Consider the following 17,849-nt stretch of genomic DNA (forward strand, 5'->3'; position numbering starts at 1 on the left):
GAGGTAGTTGCTAGGGAGAAGACCAAGAAACAAAGACGCTCAGAATTCAAAGGACTTTTAGAGCTCATTCCTTCCAACTTCTCTTGGTGCCATGATCCCTCCCACACATTCTTGTCAGGTGGCCAGAGGGTCTCCACCTGAATACCTCTCTGAGGGGAGTGCAGCTTTTTTAAAGCTACCAGTTGCATCATAAGCCAGCTCTTGCTATTTGAAGGTGCCTCTTGTGTTAAGTGAAAAGCTGCCTCCCTAGAACTTTCTCCCCTGGATCATACTGATCCCTGGAGCACCAGAGAATAAACCTAATCTCTTGCTTACGTGGCAGCCCTTAAGGCATTAACAGAAGCTCATGTCCTGCTAAGACTTCTCTTTTCCCAGCTGAAGATCCCTTAACTCTTTGGGCCCAGTGGGTGTAACCTGGGGCTGTCAGTCCTCAGGGCTCGTCTTCTCTCCCCCATCCGCCACTCAAGGGCGCACATAGGCAGTGCAGCAGATGTGCGGTTCTCCCTGAGCGCAACCGCCCACGCACCTCAAGGTCTGCATCGTTCCTACTCAGCACTGCGGGAAGAGTCTGCCAAGGTGAGGGGGTGGAGGGGTGAGTGTGGATGGGTCTACCCTGGGGAGTTTGGGGTCAGTTCAGCCACGCGCCTTGCTCCAGTTTCACAGACGGCTGGTGTGATGCAAATCCTCCCCCTACCCTCCCCCGTGTCAACGACAGCTGCAGCCTTGGGGTTGGGGCCATCACTGCAACAGCTGTGTCTCGCCTCGACCTCCTGGTGGGCAAGAGGTAGAGGCTGGTGGGTGGTCAGCTAGTCCCTGAGGCCCCACTGAAGCCTGTGCATGTGTACCTGGGTGTGCAGGCACGTATTTCTAGTGGTTGGGCTGGGGGATGCAAGGGCAAGATGGAATTGGCAAGCTTTCTGGAACAAAAGCTGTGGTTTATGGGTAGGTGAGAGAGGATGACAGGTTAACTGGCCATGGGACGGCACCTGAAGTTTTCTGAGAAGCATGTAGCTCATGTGGAGTCTGCCTAGGGAGATTTAGAGGGAACAGGAAAGATTAGGGGCAGAAAAGGACTGACTTCGATCTTTTGGGGAAGTCTGATTCCTTCCTAGCCCCATAATTGTTAACCGTGCTCTGTCTCGAGCCCAGATCCTCTACATGCTCTAGGGCACTAGAAGATATAGGTGGAGAAGGAGGGAACTCCTAGTCTGATGGCGGAAGATTCATCTCTGCCATTAGGAAACCCCTAGTGTGAGGGGGGAGTTGAAGTCGGAAGTCATCTCTTTTCTCTCTCCCCTCTCTCCCTTTCCTCTGTTTATAAGAGCACAGCAGCTACCCAGGACCTCAGTCTAAAGGCTGCAGGAGTGGGAAAAGAGCCCTAAGGGGATCTTGGGGGTCTGGGTCATACAGGATGGGGTTAGAGATTACCTCTTTCCTTTTCTTCCGCTGCTCTTCTCACACTCCCAGCCCAGTTCTGTGCTCTTTCTGCTTCTGGACCTTTGTCTACCGAAGGGGTTTGTAGAATGATTTCTGAGAAGCTACCTCCTCTGAGGGTTGATTGGAGGGTCCTGTAATATGCTGAAACTCTGAGACACAAGACAGTCATGCCTGCTTGGCTTTTTCTCGTTCCCTATATCTAGTCACCTTTTGTGTGAGTAGAAACAGATTGCCTTTACATAATGCTGACTTGGTGCCAGACCCTGTGCTAAGTGCCTTACATGCATTTCCTAATTTAATCCTCAGAGCTACCTATGAAGTAGGTACTATTACCATTCCCACTTTACAGATGAAGAAACTGAGGCACAGAGAGGTGAAACAACTCTCTTGTAGCTTGTATTGGGTGGAGCCAGGATTCAAAGCAAGGCAGTCTCTGGAATCTGTTCCTAACCATTCTGCTATCTGGCTCCTTGAGTTTGCGTAGTATTTCTTAGACTTTAACATACAAGTAAGTTACCCGGGATTTTGTTAAAATGCAGATTCTGAATTAGTAGGTCTGGGATGGGGCCAGAGATTTAGCTTATCTAACAAGCTCCTAGGAGATGCCAATGCTGCTGGTATAGGTTGGGAGGGTCCTGCTCCTTAGTCATCTGGTGTGTCTTATTACTACTCCTCTACCCTCCTTCTCTGCTAAGGACTGGGAGCCATCTCCACTGCCTGGGGTGCTGGTCCCCACAGCCACCCCTGCCTTTGACAGTGACCCTGAGATCTCTGATGTGGATGAGGATGAGCCAGGGGGTCTGGTGGGCTCCGTGGACGTTGTCTCCCCCAGCAGCCACTCAGATGCCCAGACCCTGGCCATGATGCTGCAGGAGCAGCTGGATGCTATCAACGAGGAGATCAGGTTAGGGCAGGGGTGGAGGGCCTGGGAGGTTCCTTGAAGGACAGAGGCTCTTTGTGTTTGGTCACTGCAGGAGAGATTCTACATGTGTTTGCTTGTCTCTTACAGCTGGACCTTAGAGTGCCACAGTTTAGGGACCCTGTGTGGAGCATCAGGCAAGGTTCTGGCCCAGTGCTGGACAGAGAGGGGTAGGACCTCAGATTGACTTCTTAGGCTTCATTTTCTCTCCCAGGTCTATGGAGACTGTGTTCCTGAAGCTCCTGAAGCTAAACATAACCATTATGAGTGTAGTTCCCACATACTGAGGCCAACTCAGGGTGAGAGCTTTGGTCAGTCTAATCACAGTCACTGGAGGAGACAGCATTATCTCCATTTTATAGACAAGGAAACAAACCAGAGAGATTAAGTGATTTGCCCAAAGCGATGCAGTAAGTGGCAGAGCCAGGATTCAAACTCGGGTCTAAACTCAGTGCACTGTGTCATGCCTCTGGTCTCTAATGAGGCATCAAACAGAAACCATTGGCAGGGAATGTTATGAAGACCTGCACTTCACCCTGCCTTTGTAGAGAGTTTATTAATGTTTGTGACAAACAGCAAGAGAAAATCCAAACCAGAGAATGTCAGAGCTTTACAGGGCTGTAGGGGCCATCTGGTTCAATGGTTCCTACACTTTTGGATTTCACAGACCAGCTAAGAAGAAAACACTGGACACACACACACACACACACACACACACACACACACACACACACAAAGAGAAGGGTACTAACACAGGACTGCCAACTTTCATTCTGCAGAATGAAACATTAAAGATAATTACCATTTCCTATCACAACCATTCTACAAAAGAAAGGATATTTTAACATCCCTAAAGTTGGAAAGACATGCTCTGAGAATAAAGATAGGTCCTGTTCCTAAAGGATAGTTGGCATGTTTACATTAGTTGTGTGTGTGTGTGTGTGTGTGTGTGTGTGAGAGAGAGAGAGAGAGAGTGTGTGTGCGTGTGTGTGAGTGTGCACACACACATTCCTCTCTGAGTGCCCCCTTCATACACATAACATTATCACTATTATTCTAATTTTTCCCTGGAACAGGAAAGGCTCCATCAGGGATCAGTATCAATTAAAGTTCCTGTGTTTGAGAAATACTGGCCTAGACCATTCCTGACATTGGGTATATTGGGAAACCGAGGCCCTATAGATAGTGGTAGGTCAAGAATTCTGACTTCCATGAAGGTTTATATTCCACTGACTAAATTGCCTTCTTTCCCAGCAACTGCTTTTGTTAAATTAGGGAGTTTTGTTACATTAGGCCAGTTAACAAGAAAGAGAGAAAATTGTCTAAGCTGCAGTGGGATAGAACCAACTCTGCCCACAGGGCCTTGTATGTCCCTGCAATGCCGAAAACAATGGGGCACACCTGGCCTTGCCTTCTACCTGGGGTCACTGGGTGGTGACTGCAGGCAGTGCCCACATCTGCCTCCTGCTCGTCCTCTCTGGGGCTAATCATGAGATCTGGTTTTGCCTGCCTCCCAGGATGATCCAGGAAGAGAAGGAGTCCACAGAGCTCCGTGCTGAGGAGATTGAGACACGAGTGACTAGTGGCAGCATGGAGGCCCTAAATCTGACCCAGCTGCGCAAACGTGGTTCCATCCCCACCTCTCTGACTGCCCTGTCCCTGGCCAGCGCATCCCCTCTGTTCAGCGGCCGCTCCACACCTAAGCTTACTTCCCGCAGTGCTACCCAGGACCTGGACCGAATGGGGGTCATGACCTTGGTGAGAGTCTTGGGGCAGTTGATGAACAACCTTGTCATCACTGGGCTTGGCCGAGGGGAGTTGAGAAGGCACAGCAGGGCTCACTCTCTCTCATTTGGGCCCCAGCGTCGTCTTCTCATGATGTGTGCAGACCCTGGCATACCAGGTCACCAGCATGTCCTTCTGGGTCTGGAAAGGGCTATGTAGTATCTTCCTTACCCTCTCCCTTGGGTAATGCTTAAGAAACTCACCCAATGCCCATACCTCTTTCTCTCTTCCAGAGGTAGCCCTGATTTATTTTTTCAAGCCAGTTTTTTGTTGTTGTTGTTGTTGCTTTGTTTTGTTTTGCTGTGATATTCTCTTCAGGCCTGTGTGAGGCACTGAATCCTATCTTCTCATCCTAAGACCACTGGGCTCCCCTTGGGGTAGACTTTCAAGCAACCAAAGGGTGAGTCCAAGCTCACCCTTCACTCTCTCTTCCAGCCCAGTGACTTAAGAAAGCATAGGAGGAAGCTGCTGGTGAGTGCTGCATGATGACGCAGGTACTAATAGGTTAATTCTCCCAGGCCTTTCCCTTTTGGCTTCTCCCCACTGGGCCCTTGAATCTGAGTCTGAAGTCTGAGAGGCCCCTAGGGCCTCCCCTCTGCTTTTCTCCATGCTCCTCTGCCTGTCTGGGCTGGGTAGGCAGGCCCCAGATCTCTCCCTCTATCCCCTGACGGCTTCACTGTCTGTTCAGTCACCAGTGTCTCGGGAAGAGAACCGAGAGGATAAAGCCACCATAAAATGTGAGACTTCTCCTCCTTCCTCACCCAGGACGCTGCAGCTAGAGAAGCTTGGCCACCCAGCCCTGAGCCAGGAAGAAGGCAAGAGGTAAATGGAGCAGACCCCATATCGAGCCTCTCCATTCCCAAGTTTATCTCATCCCTCTCTCTGCCTCTGAACAGGCTGCATCTCACTTGTCCCAGGTGTCTGAACATCTCACTTGTCACACCATCGGGGAAGGACAGTTCCATGTCTCCTTTGGTCACATGCTCTGATCATACCCCCTTAACCCTCCCAACTCTGACACTTACTGTAAGTTCTTCCTGAAGTCTAACTTCCATCTCTCATGCTGTAATTTAAGTATGTTTCTTCTCATTCCACCCGCTCCTGGCTGTCATCCTGTAGTGCTTTGGAGGATCCAGGCAGCAACCCCAGCAGCAGCAACAGCAGCCAGGACTCCTTGCACAAGGGCACCAAGCGCAAGGGCATCAAATCATCCATCGGCCGCCTGTTTGGGAAGAAGGAGAAAGGCAGGCTGATCCAGCTGAGCCAGGACGGAGCCACGGGCCATGGTCTCTGTCTCCTAGTAAATGGGTGCGAGTAGAGGGCAGAAGCAGGAGAGTATCCTTGGATCCAGTCTTCTCTGCCTGCCTCCCAGGGACCAGTGGGCAGAAGCCACAGACACAGAGATTCAGCTCCGGAGAAGAAGTTTTCTGTTAGAGCTATTTCACAGCGGGAAGGGCTACCTCATGAGGTGGTAGCTCCTGCCACGAGAAGTGTCAGGCATCAGTGTCAGGCTGTTTATTTGATATGCTGTAGAAGGGGTTCCTGTATTCAGTGTGAGGTTGGACCTCTGAGGTTTCTTCCAATCTGGAGGTTTTCTGAGGTACTGTGCTCAGGACCTTCAGGAGAAATTTCTTAGTTCTTTCTCTAAGAGAGTCAGTTCTTAATTCCTAGTATATCTTGCCTTCAGGACTCAAAATATCACAATGCCTAATCATGACTTTGTAGACATTATAGTCAAGTAAGTGCTTGGGCAAGGGTAGCATTATTAACACCTCTATGACGATATAAAGTTCCAGTGTGTGCTTGGTGTGTGGTAGGTACACAATGAACGTTAGCTGTCTTCCTCTCCCTTCCCCTATTCCTTCTTTCCTTTCTTCCTTTCCCTCCCTTCCTTCTTCTCTTTCCCTCATCTATTCAGTTATTTGTTCAATAGACACGTATTGAGTAACTACTGTAAACAAGGCTTAGTATTAGGTATCGGAGCAATAGTGCATTCCTTCAAGGAGCTCAGTTTCTAATGAAAAGGAAAAAATAAAGAGATGATTCTAAAACAATATTAAGATAGCAATAGGCTCTGGGTGCTTCTGGAACTCAGAGGTCAGCCATGGAGTGGTGGGGGCGACAGGAGAAGCTTTCTCTGCTGGCAACACCTGGGCAGAAGCTTGAAGGCTAAGTGGGAATTAGCCAAGCCAAGAAGAGGTGTGTGTGTGTGTGTGTGTGTGTGTGTGTGTGTGTGGAAGAGGCGGGGGGTAGGGGGGGTCTGAGAAAGGCAAAGATTCATGGGTGTGAGAGTTTTGTAAGCAGTTGAGTCTATTCAGAGTGGGGAGGGAAGAGGGTGGGGGGAGCAGAAGAGGTGAGTTTAGACCCTAGGCTGGGGCCAGCTCATAAGGGCCTTGCAAAATATATTGTGGAGCCAGCCACACATGGGAGGGGGCAGGACTGAGAAGGTCTGGTCAGTGGACGAGGGATCTCGTGTTGAAGCCTTATGATTTCCTATGTTCCCCACACCACATTGGCACCTAAACCTAAGACAGCATCCCAGATTGGCTTCTGGATTACCAACACCCTCGGTCCTCTGTGCACTTGTGAGGAGTGACCAGGGCTTAAATGAATTGTAAAATGCTGCCCCTGCCATGAACTCTAGCATCAGTTCAGGAGATCCTTAACAGAAGAGGACAGAGCTATGCATGTTCCCTTTTGAGATTTGTGCAAGTGAGTGGCCCTGAGAAAGAGGCCCAGACACACATCTCTGAACGTGCCTCTTTCCCCACCCTCAACCCAGGTCAGGATAATTCTGTCTGAGCCTCGAAGCCCACTCTGGCTCTCTGGGTTTCCTTTTTCCCTTGGTTTGGAGGAGGGACAAGTTCTGTCTAGGATTCCGCTGCCGTTAGGGTGGAACGACTTCCATCCGTCTGGCTGAAAAACACCTCCAGGGCTGAGGCTCCCAGGGGAAGGCTCTCTGGGCTTGGGGTGACCCACTCGATGCCACTGTGGGACTGCCTGGTTGTAGGGATGTCATGTGGAGGCTCCAGGAATAATGGGTTGTCCCATCAGACCCTCGGGTTGTCACATGTTGAGGTCTTGCTGGTCTGCTCCCCGGTCCTGGCCCAGGCCAAGGGAGGAGAAGCAGAGAGGGCCTCGCTGATATGCCATCTCTTCCCTTCTAGTTCTGCTAATAGACTCTGAGCTCGGTCTGCAGGAGCCCATGGTACCTACCAAGCTGGGGACCCAGGCAGAAAAGGACCGGCGGCTGAAGAAGAAGTAAGAGCCACTGGCCAGTCTCTGCCAGGGTGGGGTCCAACCCCTCACACACTCTTTTCCCTGGACTGCCATGGGACTGAGCTCAGGCAGCCAGAGCCCAGCAAGGCCCTTTCTGGACTGAGTTGGTCTGGTCTAAGTGGGCACAGCAGGGTTTGGGAGGTTGTTCTTAGGATGACCTGAGTGAGAAGGAGACAAGGGTGCTGTGGGAGAGTGACCCAGCATCTGGGGATCTCTGGCAGAGCAGAGTAGAATGTGTTTCAGGCCATGTGCAAACAAAGCGAGAGCCCTCACCTCTGGGAATGGAGAGGTGTTGCTGCTTCATGTCTTGTGTCACACTGCTTCAGGAATAGAGCAGGGGTGGCAGTCCAATGGTGGGGAGAAGGGGTAGTGGGAGTCCAACTCTTGGCACAGCCCATGGTCCCTGGGAGTAAGCTTGTTTGAGAAAGAAGGAAGGACTAGTGAGTCTGTTGTTCCTCTTCCTGAAAGACACCAGCTGCTTGAAGATGCCCGCAGAAAAGGAATGCCCTTTGCCCAGTGGGACGGCCCTACTGTGGTCTCCTGGCTAGAGGTAAACCTGGGCAAAGGGAGTCTAAGTCTACTCAGGGGTCTGGTGGGAAGGATGTGTGGACTGGGACAAGGACTCCTTGGGCAAAGGGGTGGTATTTCTAGAATTTTCCCAGCATGTTTCTCCCGTGCCAAGTGCACAGTGCCATACCTAGCACTTAGCCAGAATCGATGCTATATACTCATGCCTCTCAAGTAGCTAAGTCTGGATAAGGGCAATTAATCTTCACTGAGCCATTAAGACTTTCACAGGTGGTTTCATTCTTCCTATAGGTGCCCCCAGGAGCTAATCACCCATGCAATGTTGGTAAAGTCCCTTCACCTTCCCAGGCCTCAGATTTTTCATCTGTAAAATGGGAAAAAGAGGCATTTGATGATGGTCATCTCCACATTTCTAAATTCCTCTGCTCTTCATTTGCTGTTCTGAGGCCATGGATGAGGCCTGGCCCTTGCCTCTCAGTATTGCCAGACTTTTGCAGTGGAGCCCAGATCTCGGGAAAGGGGCTGAATTTACCCTCTGTGCCCCATATCTGCAGCTCTGGGTGGGGATGCCTGCTTGGTATGTGGCAGCCTGCCGGGCCAACGTCAAGAGTGGGGCCATCATGTCAGCCCTCTCGGACACAGAGATCCAGCGGGAAATTGGCATCAGCAATGCCCTGCACCGGCTCAAGCTCCAGCTGGCTATCCAGGAGATGGTGTCGCTGACCAGCCCCTCTGCCCCGCCCACCTCCAGGACTGTGAGTGGCCTCTCCCTCACCCAGGACATTTTCAGAAGCCCCAAAATAGTGTTTACAAAGTTTCATATTGGTCATTGGGAAGATGGTAGCATTTGAGTCCTGCCCCTTACTTCCCATCCCCACAAAGGGTTCCACCGGGTCTCCAAGAGGAGGTAACACTGTTGCTAGCAGAATCCCAGCAGGCCTAGTTCCCTGCTTCCCACGTACCACTCATGAGCTCCATCTCCCCATACCTACCCTGCCGGTAATTTTAGATCTTTGGGCAGAGTTTCCAAAGACAGGACTTCTGGGTTCTGTGTTTTTGCCAGATTGGGGTAGCAGAGGGAGTAGGGCATTTGTAAATTCTGGTCCCCTAAGCTCTCCACAAGAATGTAAACCTCTCCATGGACCCCCAGGGTAAAATCTTTCACTGTAGTCCATCTCTGTGATTGGGGTCAGCCCTTATTCCAGATTCACACCATTTATTCATATTCATTCAGGAAACATTTGTTGGGTACTTCTATGTGCCAGGCACTGTGCTAAGCAGTGCAGATACGGTAATAAAAGAGAGTTGCTCAGAGCTAGACGATGTGCAGAATTCTGGGCTGGGCCTGTGGGAGGACTCAGGGGAAGGGAGCTATGTCTTGTCCTTAGGGCTCCCAGCCTGATGGGGAGCCTAGGAGCTCACACGCAGGACCAGCTAGGTCTCCTCTCTGCTTACAGTCTTCTGGGAATGTCTGGGTCACCCATGAAGAGATGGAAACTCTGACAACATCCACTAAAACAGTGAGTCTGGCCCTGGGCCCTGGGCCTGGGGTTAGGGCTGATGACTTGCATGAGGATGAGGGAAAGGTTGTGGGAAGTCAAAGGGGCTTGTAGCTGATCTAATACGAGATTGGTATCCCTGATGTGTGATGGAGTTCTGTTCTCAGGGTGGTGGGTGGGTGGGAAAGAAGTGAGAATGGAAACAGTTTGTGTGTGTGTGGGGGTGGTCTATTCCAGGGGGTCACAAGTTCACCCTGGGCTACTGGTATACTCCAGTGAAGAAGAGCAGGGCTTGGGAGCGTTTTGCCCTGCTATTGTCATGAAGCCACAGAGTCCTTAACCCTTGTGCTTGAACCTTGGTGGAGGAACAGGGAGGGTTGGGAGGACCTGGCACCTCGCCAGACTGTGTTTCTGCCACACACACATTTGATCCCCTCTCACTGCAAACACAGGCGCGTGCACCAGCCTTCTGTGCTCTCTTAACCTTCCCAACAAGCTTTCCCTAGTCACCCATTCAGCTACTGGGGTGTCTGCTCCTCCTTCTTGATGGGACCTTGGGTGGAGACTGCTAGGTTTCTTGACTTTGCCTGTTTCCCCTGACATGCTGCACTCATTCCTAGGACAGTGAGGAGGGCAGCTGGGCTCAGGTAAGACCCCCTCCTCTTGTCCAGAACCAACTCTCAGCAGTTTGGGGTAGTGTTCTCCCAGCAGGTTCGCTCCCCTGCAGGACTCTCTGAGCCCCAGTCTTTTAGGTCCCTCTTCACACAAAGAGTCCTGGGCACAGGTTCTCTCCTCCGCTGAAGCCACCCACCTCCATCCTTCCTCATTCCCCTTTAGCTACTTCTGGTTTTTCACCATGGCAGGTGAGGGGCCTTGGAGGGCTGTGCCCCCAGCATGCCTGCCTCTTCCCCTCAGTTCGACCCTCTTTCCAGGAGTAATGAGACTTAGATTAGTATGAATCCTCTTCCTCTTCCTGTCCCTCTCAGGGGTACCCCTGGTGAGCTGAGCAAAGGGCTTTCATTCATTCACTTGGTGAGCAAGGATTTATTGAGCAGCTACTAGGTGTTAGGCCTTTCTATGCCCTCTGGATACAGAAGTGAGCAAACTTAGTCCTCATGGGGCTTATATTCTAGGGGAGAAACAGACAGTAAACAAACAAATAAATGGATAATATATCAGATAGATGTAAGTGCCATGAATAAAAATGAAGCACGTTGCACTGTTCATACTTGTTGGGCAACCCCATCAACAGGAGACTGGACAGATCAGTTACAGTATGTTCTCACAGTAAAACACTATTTAGCAAAGGGAATGGATGACTCAGACATATAGTGTAAAGTGAAAAGTGTAAGTCCCCAAAGATTTTCTATTAAAACTCAAAAACAAGCAAATTTAAACATATTATTTAGAGAAATATACCTTGGTGACTATAAGAACATTTTTTCAAGCATGGGCATCATGGACAGAAAACTCAGCATGGTGGTTACCTCTAGGGGGGGCAGTAGGGCATAAGATGGGGAAAAAGAGCATAAGGATGGATGCAACAGTGTGGATAACATGGATGGTGTCCAAGGATGTCAACTTCGTTTTTATGCTTAGTAATGAACATACGCTACATATGTTTTATATGTATCAATCGTTTTATTTTAAAAGATAACAAAATAAAATGTTCAATTCTAAAAAAATCAAGGTGGGTAAGGAAAGAGAGTGATGGAGGGTTACCATTAAAATTCGTTCTAAGGATAGATGGTTAAGGAGGTCCCTGCCCTCAAGGCAGGAGGCAACGACTAAGTGGAGCAGGCCTCTCAGAACCAGACTCGGTGGGCGGTGGGGCACACAGTGTATGGTGGGGTGGGGAGGCGGCACACGAAGGACCTAGAGAATCTCTGGAGAGACAACCAAGCCTTAGAGAAGAGCGCTGGCAGGCGCAGTTCACCTTACTTCATTTTTTTATATTTTTAGCCAAACGTAACTCCCTGTGGACCGTGTGAGGCCAGTTTCCCAAGTGAGACTGGCTTTCTTTGTCACTCTGCAGGCCCTCTGTAATGCAGCCTATCCGCTGGGCTCAGCAGGCTTGAGGCTGACTGAAAATCAGGAAGGCGAGTCTGCCTTACAGCACCACAGATGCATTTCAGAGTCGATGGGAAGGATTTCCTATGACTTGCTGCCTAGGTGGCTGCTTCTGTTCATTAGTGTAGATAATTGATAAGTGAGTGGGAATATATCATTCCAGGATCTTAAAAAGCTCCATTTAAAATCCTCACCTCCCGCCTCTACCAGCCCCTCAGTGAAAGTAAGCTGAATTTTTTTTGAACTGCTAGCTGCAACCTGCCTGCGCTGCCTTTGCCCCCAGCCTCCTCCATCTTGTTCTCCAGACCCTGGCCTATGGGGACATGAACCACGAGTGGATTGGGAACCAGTGGCTGCCCAGCCTGGGGCTCCCCCAGTACCGCAGCTACTTCATGGAGTGCCTTGTGGACGCTCGCATGCTGGATCACCTCACCAAGAAGGACCTGCGGGTCCACCTGAAGATGGTGGACAGCTTCCACCGGTGAGCCAGGCTGGAACCCGGGGCCACCTCCCTACACAGGTCTCCCCCAACTCTGGGGGTCTGTCTCCAGGAATAGAGGTGCTTCCATCTCTTTCTTTGCCTGTTCTGGGTGGTAACAGGTCTCCCTTTGGGGAAAGCCAAATCTTTGTCTCCCCTGCAGTTTGAGGGTTTAGTCCTCTCACCTTCAACCCTTAAGACACAGTCATTTCTCTTTAGCTTCACTTGGAAAATTTCCCCCCTAGATATGAATTTTATTTCTTGTCATTGAGCTTGCTGAATTCTCTACATTTACCCTGAGAAGACTCACACTGAACCCAGCATCTATTTTAGGTGTCTAATTCCTTTCAAGATGAGAGGAAAGTTCTTTCTGGATGCTTGCCCTGCCAACATCCCAGATCTGAGCCTCTCAGTTTTAAACACACATCCTTTTGTACAGGAAGTCATCCAGTGTTCTCCTCCTCTTTGTTGAAAAGGTCTTCTGTGCAAAAGTATCTGCAGTGGAGGTCACAAACTGGTAGCCTGAGGGCAGAATTTGGCTCACACATGTAATTTGTTTGGCCTACATTGTATTTTTAAAACTGTGACCTTAGCTGCCAATATTTAAACACTAGGAAATGTTAAACAAAATTCTGGATGTCTGGCTTCTCTTGAAAAAGAGAAAGCTCTATGGGCACATCCCAGCATGGAAACAACCAGCTGGAGCTAGGGAGGCAGCCCTCCTAAGACATAGGTTTTCGGTAATGGTTCCAGGAGTTGATAGGTTTTAGGAAGTCCTTTTTAACATCCAACTTCAAATCACACAGGCTGCTGTTTGAGCCAGGTCTTTTATCTTGAGTAGTTAATGTGACAAAGGGTGGAGCTGGGAGTGTGGCTTTTCAAGGTTCTTTTAGGGCTCTGCAGGTGTCCCTTGGTCTCTCCAACTCACAAACAACAGAAAGTTATATTTGGAAGGGATCTAGTTAGCCTCCATATTTTATGGGTGAGGAAACTGAGGCATGGGAAGGAGCAACGGCCCGAGGTCACGCAGGGATGCTACCAAAATGCAAGTCTCCTGACTGAAACCCAGTTCTCTTGCCACCACATTGCAGAGCCACCTATGCTGGAACCCCCATCTGTGTCTGCCCTGAGCACCACCCCTCCCTCACCACCTGGGCTGAAAGAGAATCTTTTGTTTCTGTCAATCTGGGAGGCTGCCAGGCCTAGCTGCACCTGTTCCCCCCTCAGTGATTGATAGGGCTGGGGAGAGAAGGGCCATTCCCCACCAAGCTGAGATGTGGCTCGGCTGCTAGAGGATCAGGCAGCCCAACCCTATACAGCATTATGGAAGTCCTTCCCCGACCCTTTGCCCATGAGAGACTCTCAGCCTATATACACGGTTCCAGATTTAGCTCTAAATCTTGGGTACTTCACAGTTTCTAAAACATTTCCACATTTCTTACCTCAATTAGGTATATAACTGCTTTTTTTCCACTTAATATTTCATAAGCATGTTCTTATATCTTTAAAAATTCTTTTAAATCATACTTTTTTAACGATGAGAAAGAGTTATTTAAAAACTCTCCGTTCACAGATGGGGAAAACAAGTCCAATAGAGATTGAGTGTCACCAGGTCACTCAGCCAAGTGGTTACAGAATGGGGCCGGCATCCTTCTTTCTTGACACCCAACTCAGAGCTCTTTTCCTTAGACCATAGTGTTCTATTGAGCAGGTTTCCATGAGAATCTCCTATTTTGATAGGAGAAAAAGCACACACAATAATTAGTAATGTCCTCCCAAAAGTGGTACCATTACTGAATGCCTCTGATGTTCAGGGGCTGGTCTAAGCCCTTTCATACAGGATCACCTTTAATGCTCACAGTAACTCTGCAGGAGAGTTATGACCCCCATCTCACATATGCTGAGTGCCACTCAACTGGGAAGTGGCACAGCTGGCATTCAGATCCAGGTTGATCTGACTTTAAGGCCTTTATATTTTTGCTAAGATGTGCAACAGCTTTGAAAGTCATAGGAACTGAACTGAAAATTATAGTAAGTGAGATTGAAATTAGAGGCATTTCCAGTTAGGAGGTATGTGTGCATCTGCCCCCTCCAGGGGACCAAGGATTAAACCAGTGGCCTTGAGCAGGATTCCTTAGAAGTGGTGTCTCTGAGCTATAAGGGTTTGTTCTAGGCAGATGGGCTACCTGGGTAGAACTGAGGGGAGAGAAGTAGGGAGAAATCAAGCATAATTTAATCTCACAAAGCAATGGCCTCAATGATAGAGTCAAAAGTATTTGGAATTGGGAGAGTCCTATTTTATTCCTCCACTTTGTAGATGACAAAACCCAGAGAGGCTGAATGACAGAGTAGTGTTCAAGTTTAAAGAAGAACACTACAGGGAAAGCTGCCCAAGATGGAATGAGCTGCATCAAGAGGTAGTGAGTTCCCTGTCACCAGAGGTATTTAGGCACAGGTGTTCATAATACTCAGAAGGCTGTCACAGAGGTGACTCCTGCATTAGGTGGGGAGCTTGGACTGATAGTGTGTGGGGTCCCTTCTAACCTACGGATTCTTTGATTCGTGGCCTGGCTTAGTAATTATTTATTGAGTGCTTACTATGCACCTGGTACAGTTTAAAGTACTTTTAGTACTTTATGTGAATTATTTCACATCATTCGTTTAGCATTTATGGTGTTTACATTTGTGGAATGTGTCAGGCACGATCCTAGGTGTTTGAGATACATCAGTGAACAAAACAAACCTCCTTGCCCTCATGGAGCTTACATTGTAACTGGGAGAGACAGACAAGGAATTATAAATATATAGAATGTTAATAGATAAAAGGTGGTAGAAAAAAAATTAGACCAGAGTAAGGGGGATTGGTGGTGCTGGTGATGTTGCAGTTTTAAATCAGGTGGACAAGGTAACTACTGAATTTAAAATATAACATTTGAGCAAAAACTTAAAGGAGACAAGGGGGTAAGCCATGTAGCAGACTGGGGGGCAGGGAGGGGGTGTGTTCCAGGCAGAAGGAGCAGCCACTGCAAAGGCCCCAAAGCACATAGGCCAAGCGTTCCTGCCATGTTTGAGGAACAGCAGGGCTCTCAGTATAGGGGCAGATCATGTATCACATTGTAGGCCATTGTAAGGACTCTGAGTGAAATGGGGACACAAAAGAATATCTGTAGGGTTCTTTGTCATTCCAGTGCCTGGAGAGGGAGGGATATGTTGCTATCATTCAAAGAACTTTCCTTTGTCAAGCAGGCCCACACCCTGGCTGAGAGGGAGGGCTTGGGGTAGGCAGAGAGAGGGAAGTGGCCTTGTGATGGATTATGTCTAAGCCCTGGGGGAAGGAGGAGAAGGAGTGGGCTGTGATGCTCTTTGTGCTGGAGCATATAGGTCTTGATGGGCTGTGGTTGGTGCTGGATATGGGGCAGATGTGGTAGAAACGTGGCCCCACTGAGGCTCTGGCTCAGGGGGACTGTGTGCCTGCAGAACCAGTCTTCAGTATGGCATCATGTGTCTGAAGAGGCTGAACTATGACCGGAAGGAGCTGGAGAAGAGGCAGGAAGAAAGCCAGCATGAGATCAAGGGTAAGCTTGTCAGGCTCAATAGAGCCTCCTCTGAAAGTTGTGGTGGGAGCGGCCTTGGGGGAGCAGGGACCTGCCTCACTGATCCCTGCCTTGGGCTGAGTGAAGGGAGAAGAGGCATTCTGTGCCACAGGGAAGCTCCAAATCTAAGAGGGAAGACACAGCCCTTAGGGAGCAGGGAGCTCCCAGTCTGATGAGGGAGACACAATCCATGCCCAAAGGATGCTGCCATCTGGTGGAGGAAAAATAGCCCCTGCCCAATCAGCTGCAACATCCCCCTCCCCAACACATTAGACGATGGCCACCAACGAGACAAATGCAGTGATCCCCTTGGGTTAGTGCTACAGACTGGTGTGAGAAAGTGCTCGTGGAACTTGGTGATCTGGGTGGGGCTGGACAGGAAAGAAAGGCAAGTCTTAGGAGAGACCTTGAAGGTAGAAAGAATAAGAAGAGGGCCATTCCCGCCTGGGGGCAGTGGATGACTGGTACAGGGGCTCTGGGGAGAAAGCCTATTAGCCTGACCCTGAGTCTTGCAGGCTGGCAAGAATGGAGTGGTGTGGGGCTGGTTCTCCAAGAGCCCAGGTGCCAGGGAGGACAGAAAGAAGATGTGGAAAGTTGAGGGGGGTAGGGGTGGCTAGGAGCCAAGAGAACAGGGTGGACTGGGGCTCTGGGTCTAGGAACCTCTATTTCTGTCCCTGGAGGGGCCTTGGCCAAACCTGTCTCTTTCTGCTCCTTTTCTTCCCCTGCCCTCCAGATGTGCTGGTCTGGACCAACGACCAGGTGGTTCATTGGGTCCAGTCTATTGGGCTCCGGGACTATGCAGGAAACCTGCATGAGAGTGGTGTCCATGGTGCTCTGCTGGCCCTGGACGAGAACTTCGACCACAACACGTTGGCCCTGGTCCTCCAGATACCCACGCAGAATACCCAGGTAGGCTGTAAGTCTCAATCAGTCTGATCTTGGTCATCAGTCTCAATCTTGGTCTCTCCCTTTCCTCCACTCTCTTGCTCTCTCTCCCTCTGATATGCGCAAGTTTATGGATTGGTGGGAGGGCTTTCTGGAGGCCTGTTCTAGAGGGGATCACAAATGTCCTCAAACCTCCAAGTGGTCCCTGTGCATAACCAAGCCCCCCTAGGAAACAAGTGCCCTTCACATACAGAGCACGTTCAGCACAGGCCTGGAATACTGTGTTAATCCCCACACTGCAGTGAGCACCCCCATCTCCTCCCAGCCCCATCTTTACGGCTGAGACTTTTCCTCTACTTGCTTCTCTGACCTGACTATTCATAGAAGAAAACTAGCGCTGGGGCCCACAAGGACCAGAGAACCCATATCCCCTTTGTTCCCCCCCCCTACCCCCCGCCCCAGGGATCTGTTCCTGGGTCCCTAGGCTTTAGAAAGTTAAATATACCAAATAACACAGCCCAGAGCTTCTCCGTGCCAGGGCTTTGCCTCCCTGTCAACAGCTCAAAAGATTAGACATCTCCTTCCATTACATTTGATAATTATTATGGAGCTGTCATCTAAGAATATACCTAAATTCTCTTGAACCTATTTATATGTTTGGCTTTTTTAACTTCCTGTGGGTAATGGACTCTAGAATTACTACCTGTTGTGTAAAGTACTACCTAATTTTATTTGTCCTAAATGTACCCACAGTCGGCTCCCCCGGGGAAGAGAATTGCCTCATCCTAATTGTCTACGATTTAGTACGGGTATTTGTATTTGACTAGCTCTCACCTTCTGTGATTTCATAAACTCTGATTGTGTTGCCTCTGGGTCCAAGCTTTTGTTTCTTCAGACAGAGTGGTCTTAATTCTTTTAGCCTTTCCTCATATAGACTTGTCTCCATGCCCTGATCATTTTAGCTGCCCTTGTCTGGACTGTTTGCAGCTGTCAGATCTCTTGAAATTCAGCCACCAGAGCTGCACAAGCTATTCTGGGAGCAGACGAGTTTTCGCTTGTGTGAGGATAGGGCTGAGTTGTCTTGTAATTTTGGGTGGAGTGTTGGCCTTTTAGGGGTGATGGCAGCACACAGGGCCAGGGCATCCTACAGTCTCTCTGCAATGACCCATCCCAACCAGTCAGAATGGATAGCACAGATTCCCCTCGCTCTCTAGGAAGAGCTGAGATTTCCCCCAAGCTGCAATTTTTCTTATTTTAATCAAGGAGTCATTTTAAATTTTATTTATTTATTTATATATGGCTGCATGGCACGCGGGCACAGTAGTTGTGGCTCGTGGGCTCCAGAGTGCAGGCTCAGTAGTTGTGGCACATGGGCT

General features: G+C 49.5%; 1 protein-coding gene across 1 annotated transcript in view; it reads left to right on the plus strand.

Moving 5' to 3' along the window:
• The window catches only part of PPFIA4 (PPFI scaffold protein A4), a 33,908-nt gene that overhangs the window by 10,882 nt on the left and 5,177 nt on the right, over positions 1-17,849 (plus strand). Inside the window, exons 13-26 of the mRNA XM_027082645.1 lie at positions 468-576; positions 2,133-2,341; positions 3,874-4,114; positions 4,577-4,612; positions 4,830-4,963; positions 5,261-5,427; positions 7,309-7,402; positions 7,889-7,970; positions 8,503-8,703; positions 9,406-9,468; positions 10,068-10,094; positions 11,823-11,998; positions 15,473-15,570; positions 16,322-16,497. Of these exons, the coding sequence (XP_026938446.1) occupies positions 468-576; positions 2,133-2,341; positions 3,874-4,114; positions 4,577-4,612; positions 4,830-4,963; positions 5,261-5,427; positions 7,309-7,402; positions 7,889-7,970; positions 8,503-8,703; positions 9,406-9,468; positions 10,068-10,094; positions 11,823-11,998; positions 15,473-15,570; positions 16,322-16,497 (1,813 nt within the window). The remainder of the gene's footprint in view (positions 1-467; positions 577-2,132; positions 2,342-3,873; positions 4,115-4,576; positions 4,613-4,829; positions 4,964-5,260; positions 5,428-7,308; positions 7,403-7,888; positions 7,971-8,502; positions 8,704-9,405; positions 9,469-10,067; positions 10,095-11,822; positions 11,999-15,472; positions 15,571-16,321; positions 16,498-17,849) is intronic.

Source organism: Aethalodelphis obliquidens, unplaced genomic scaffold (genome assembly GCF_003676395.1).
Source record: "Aethalodelphis obliquidens isolate GAN/ISIS:26980383/991018 unplaced genomic scaffold, ASM367639v1 scaffold48, whole genome shotgun sequence".
Taxonomy (NCBI): Eukaryota; Metazoa; Chordata; class Mammalia; order Artiodactyla; family Delphinidae; genus Aethalodelphis; species Aethalodelphis obliquidens.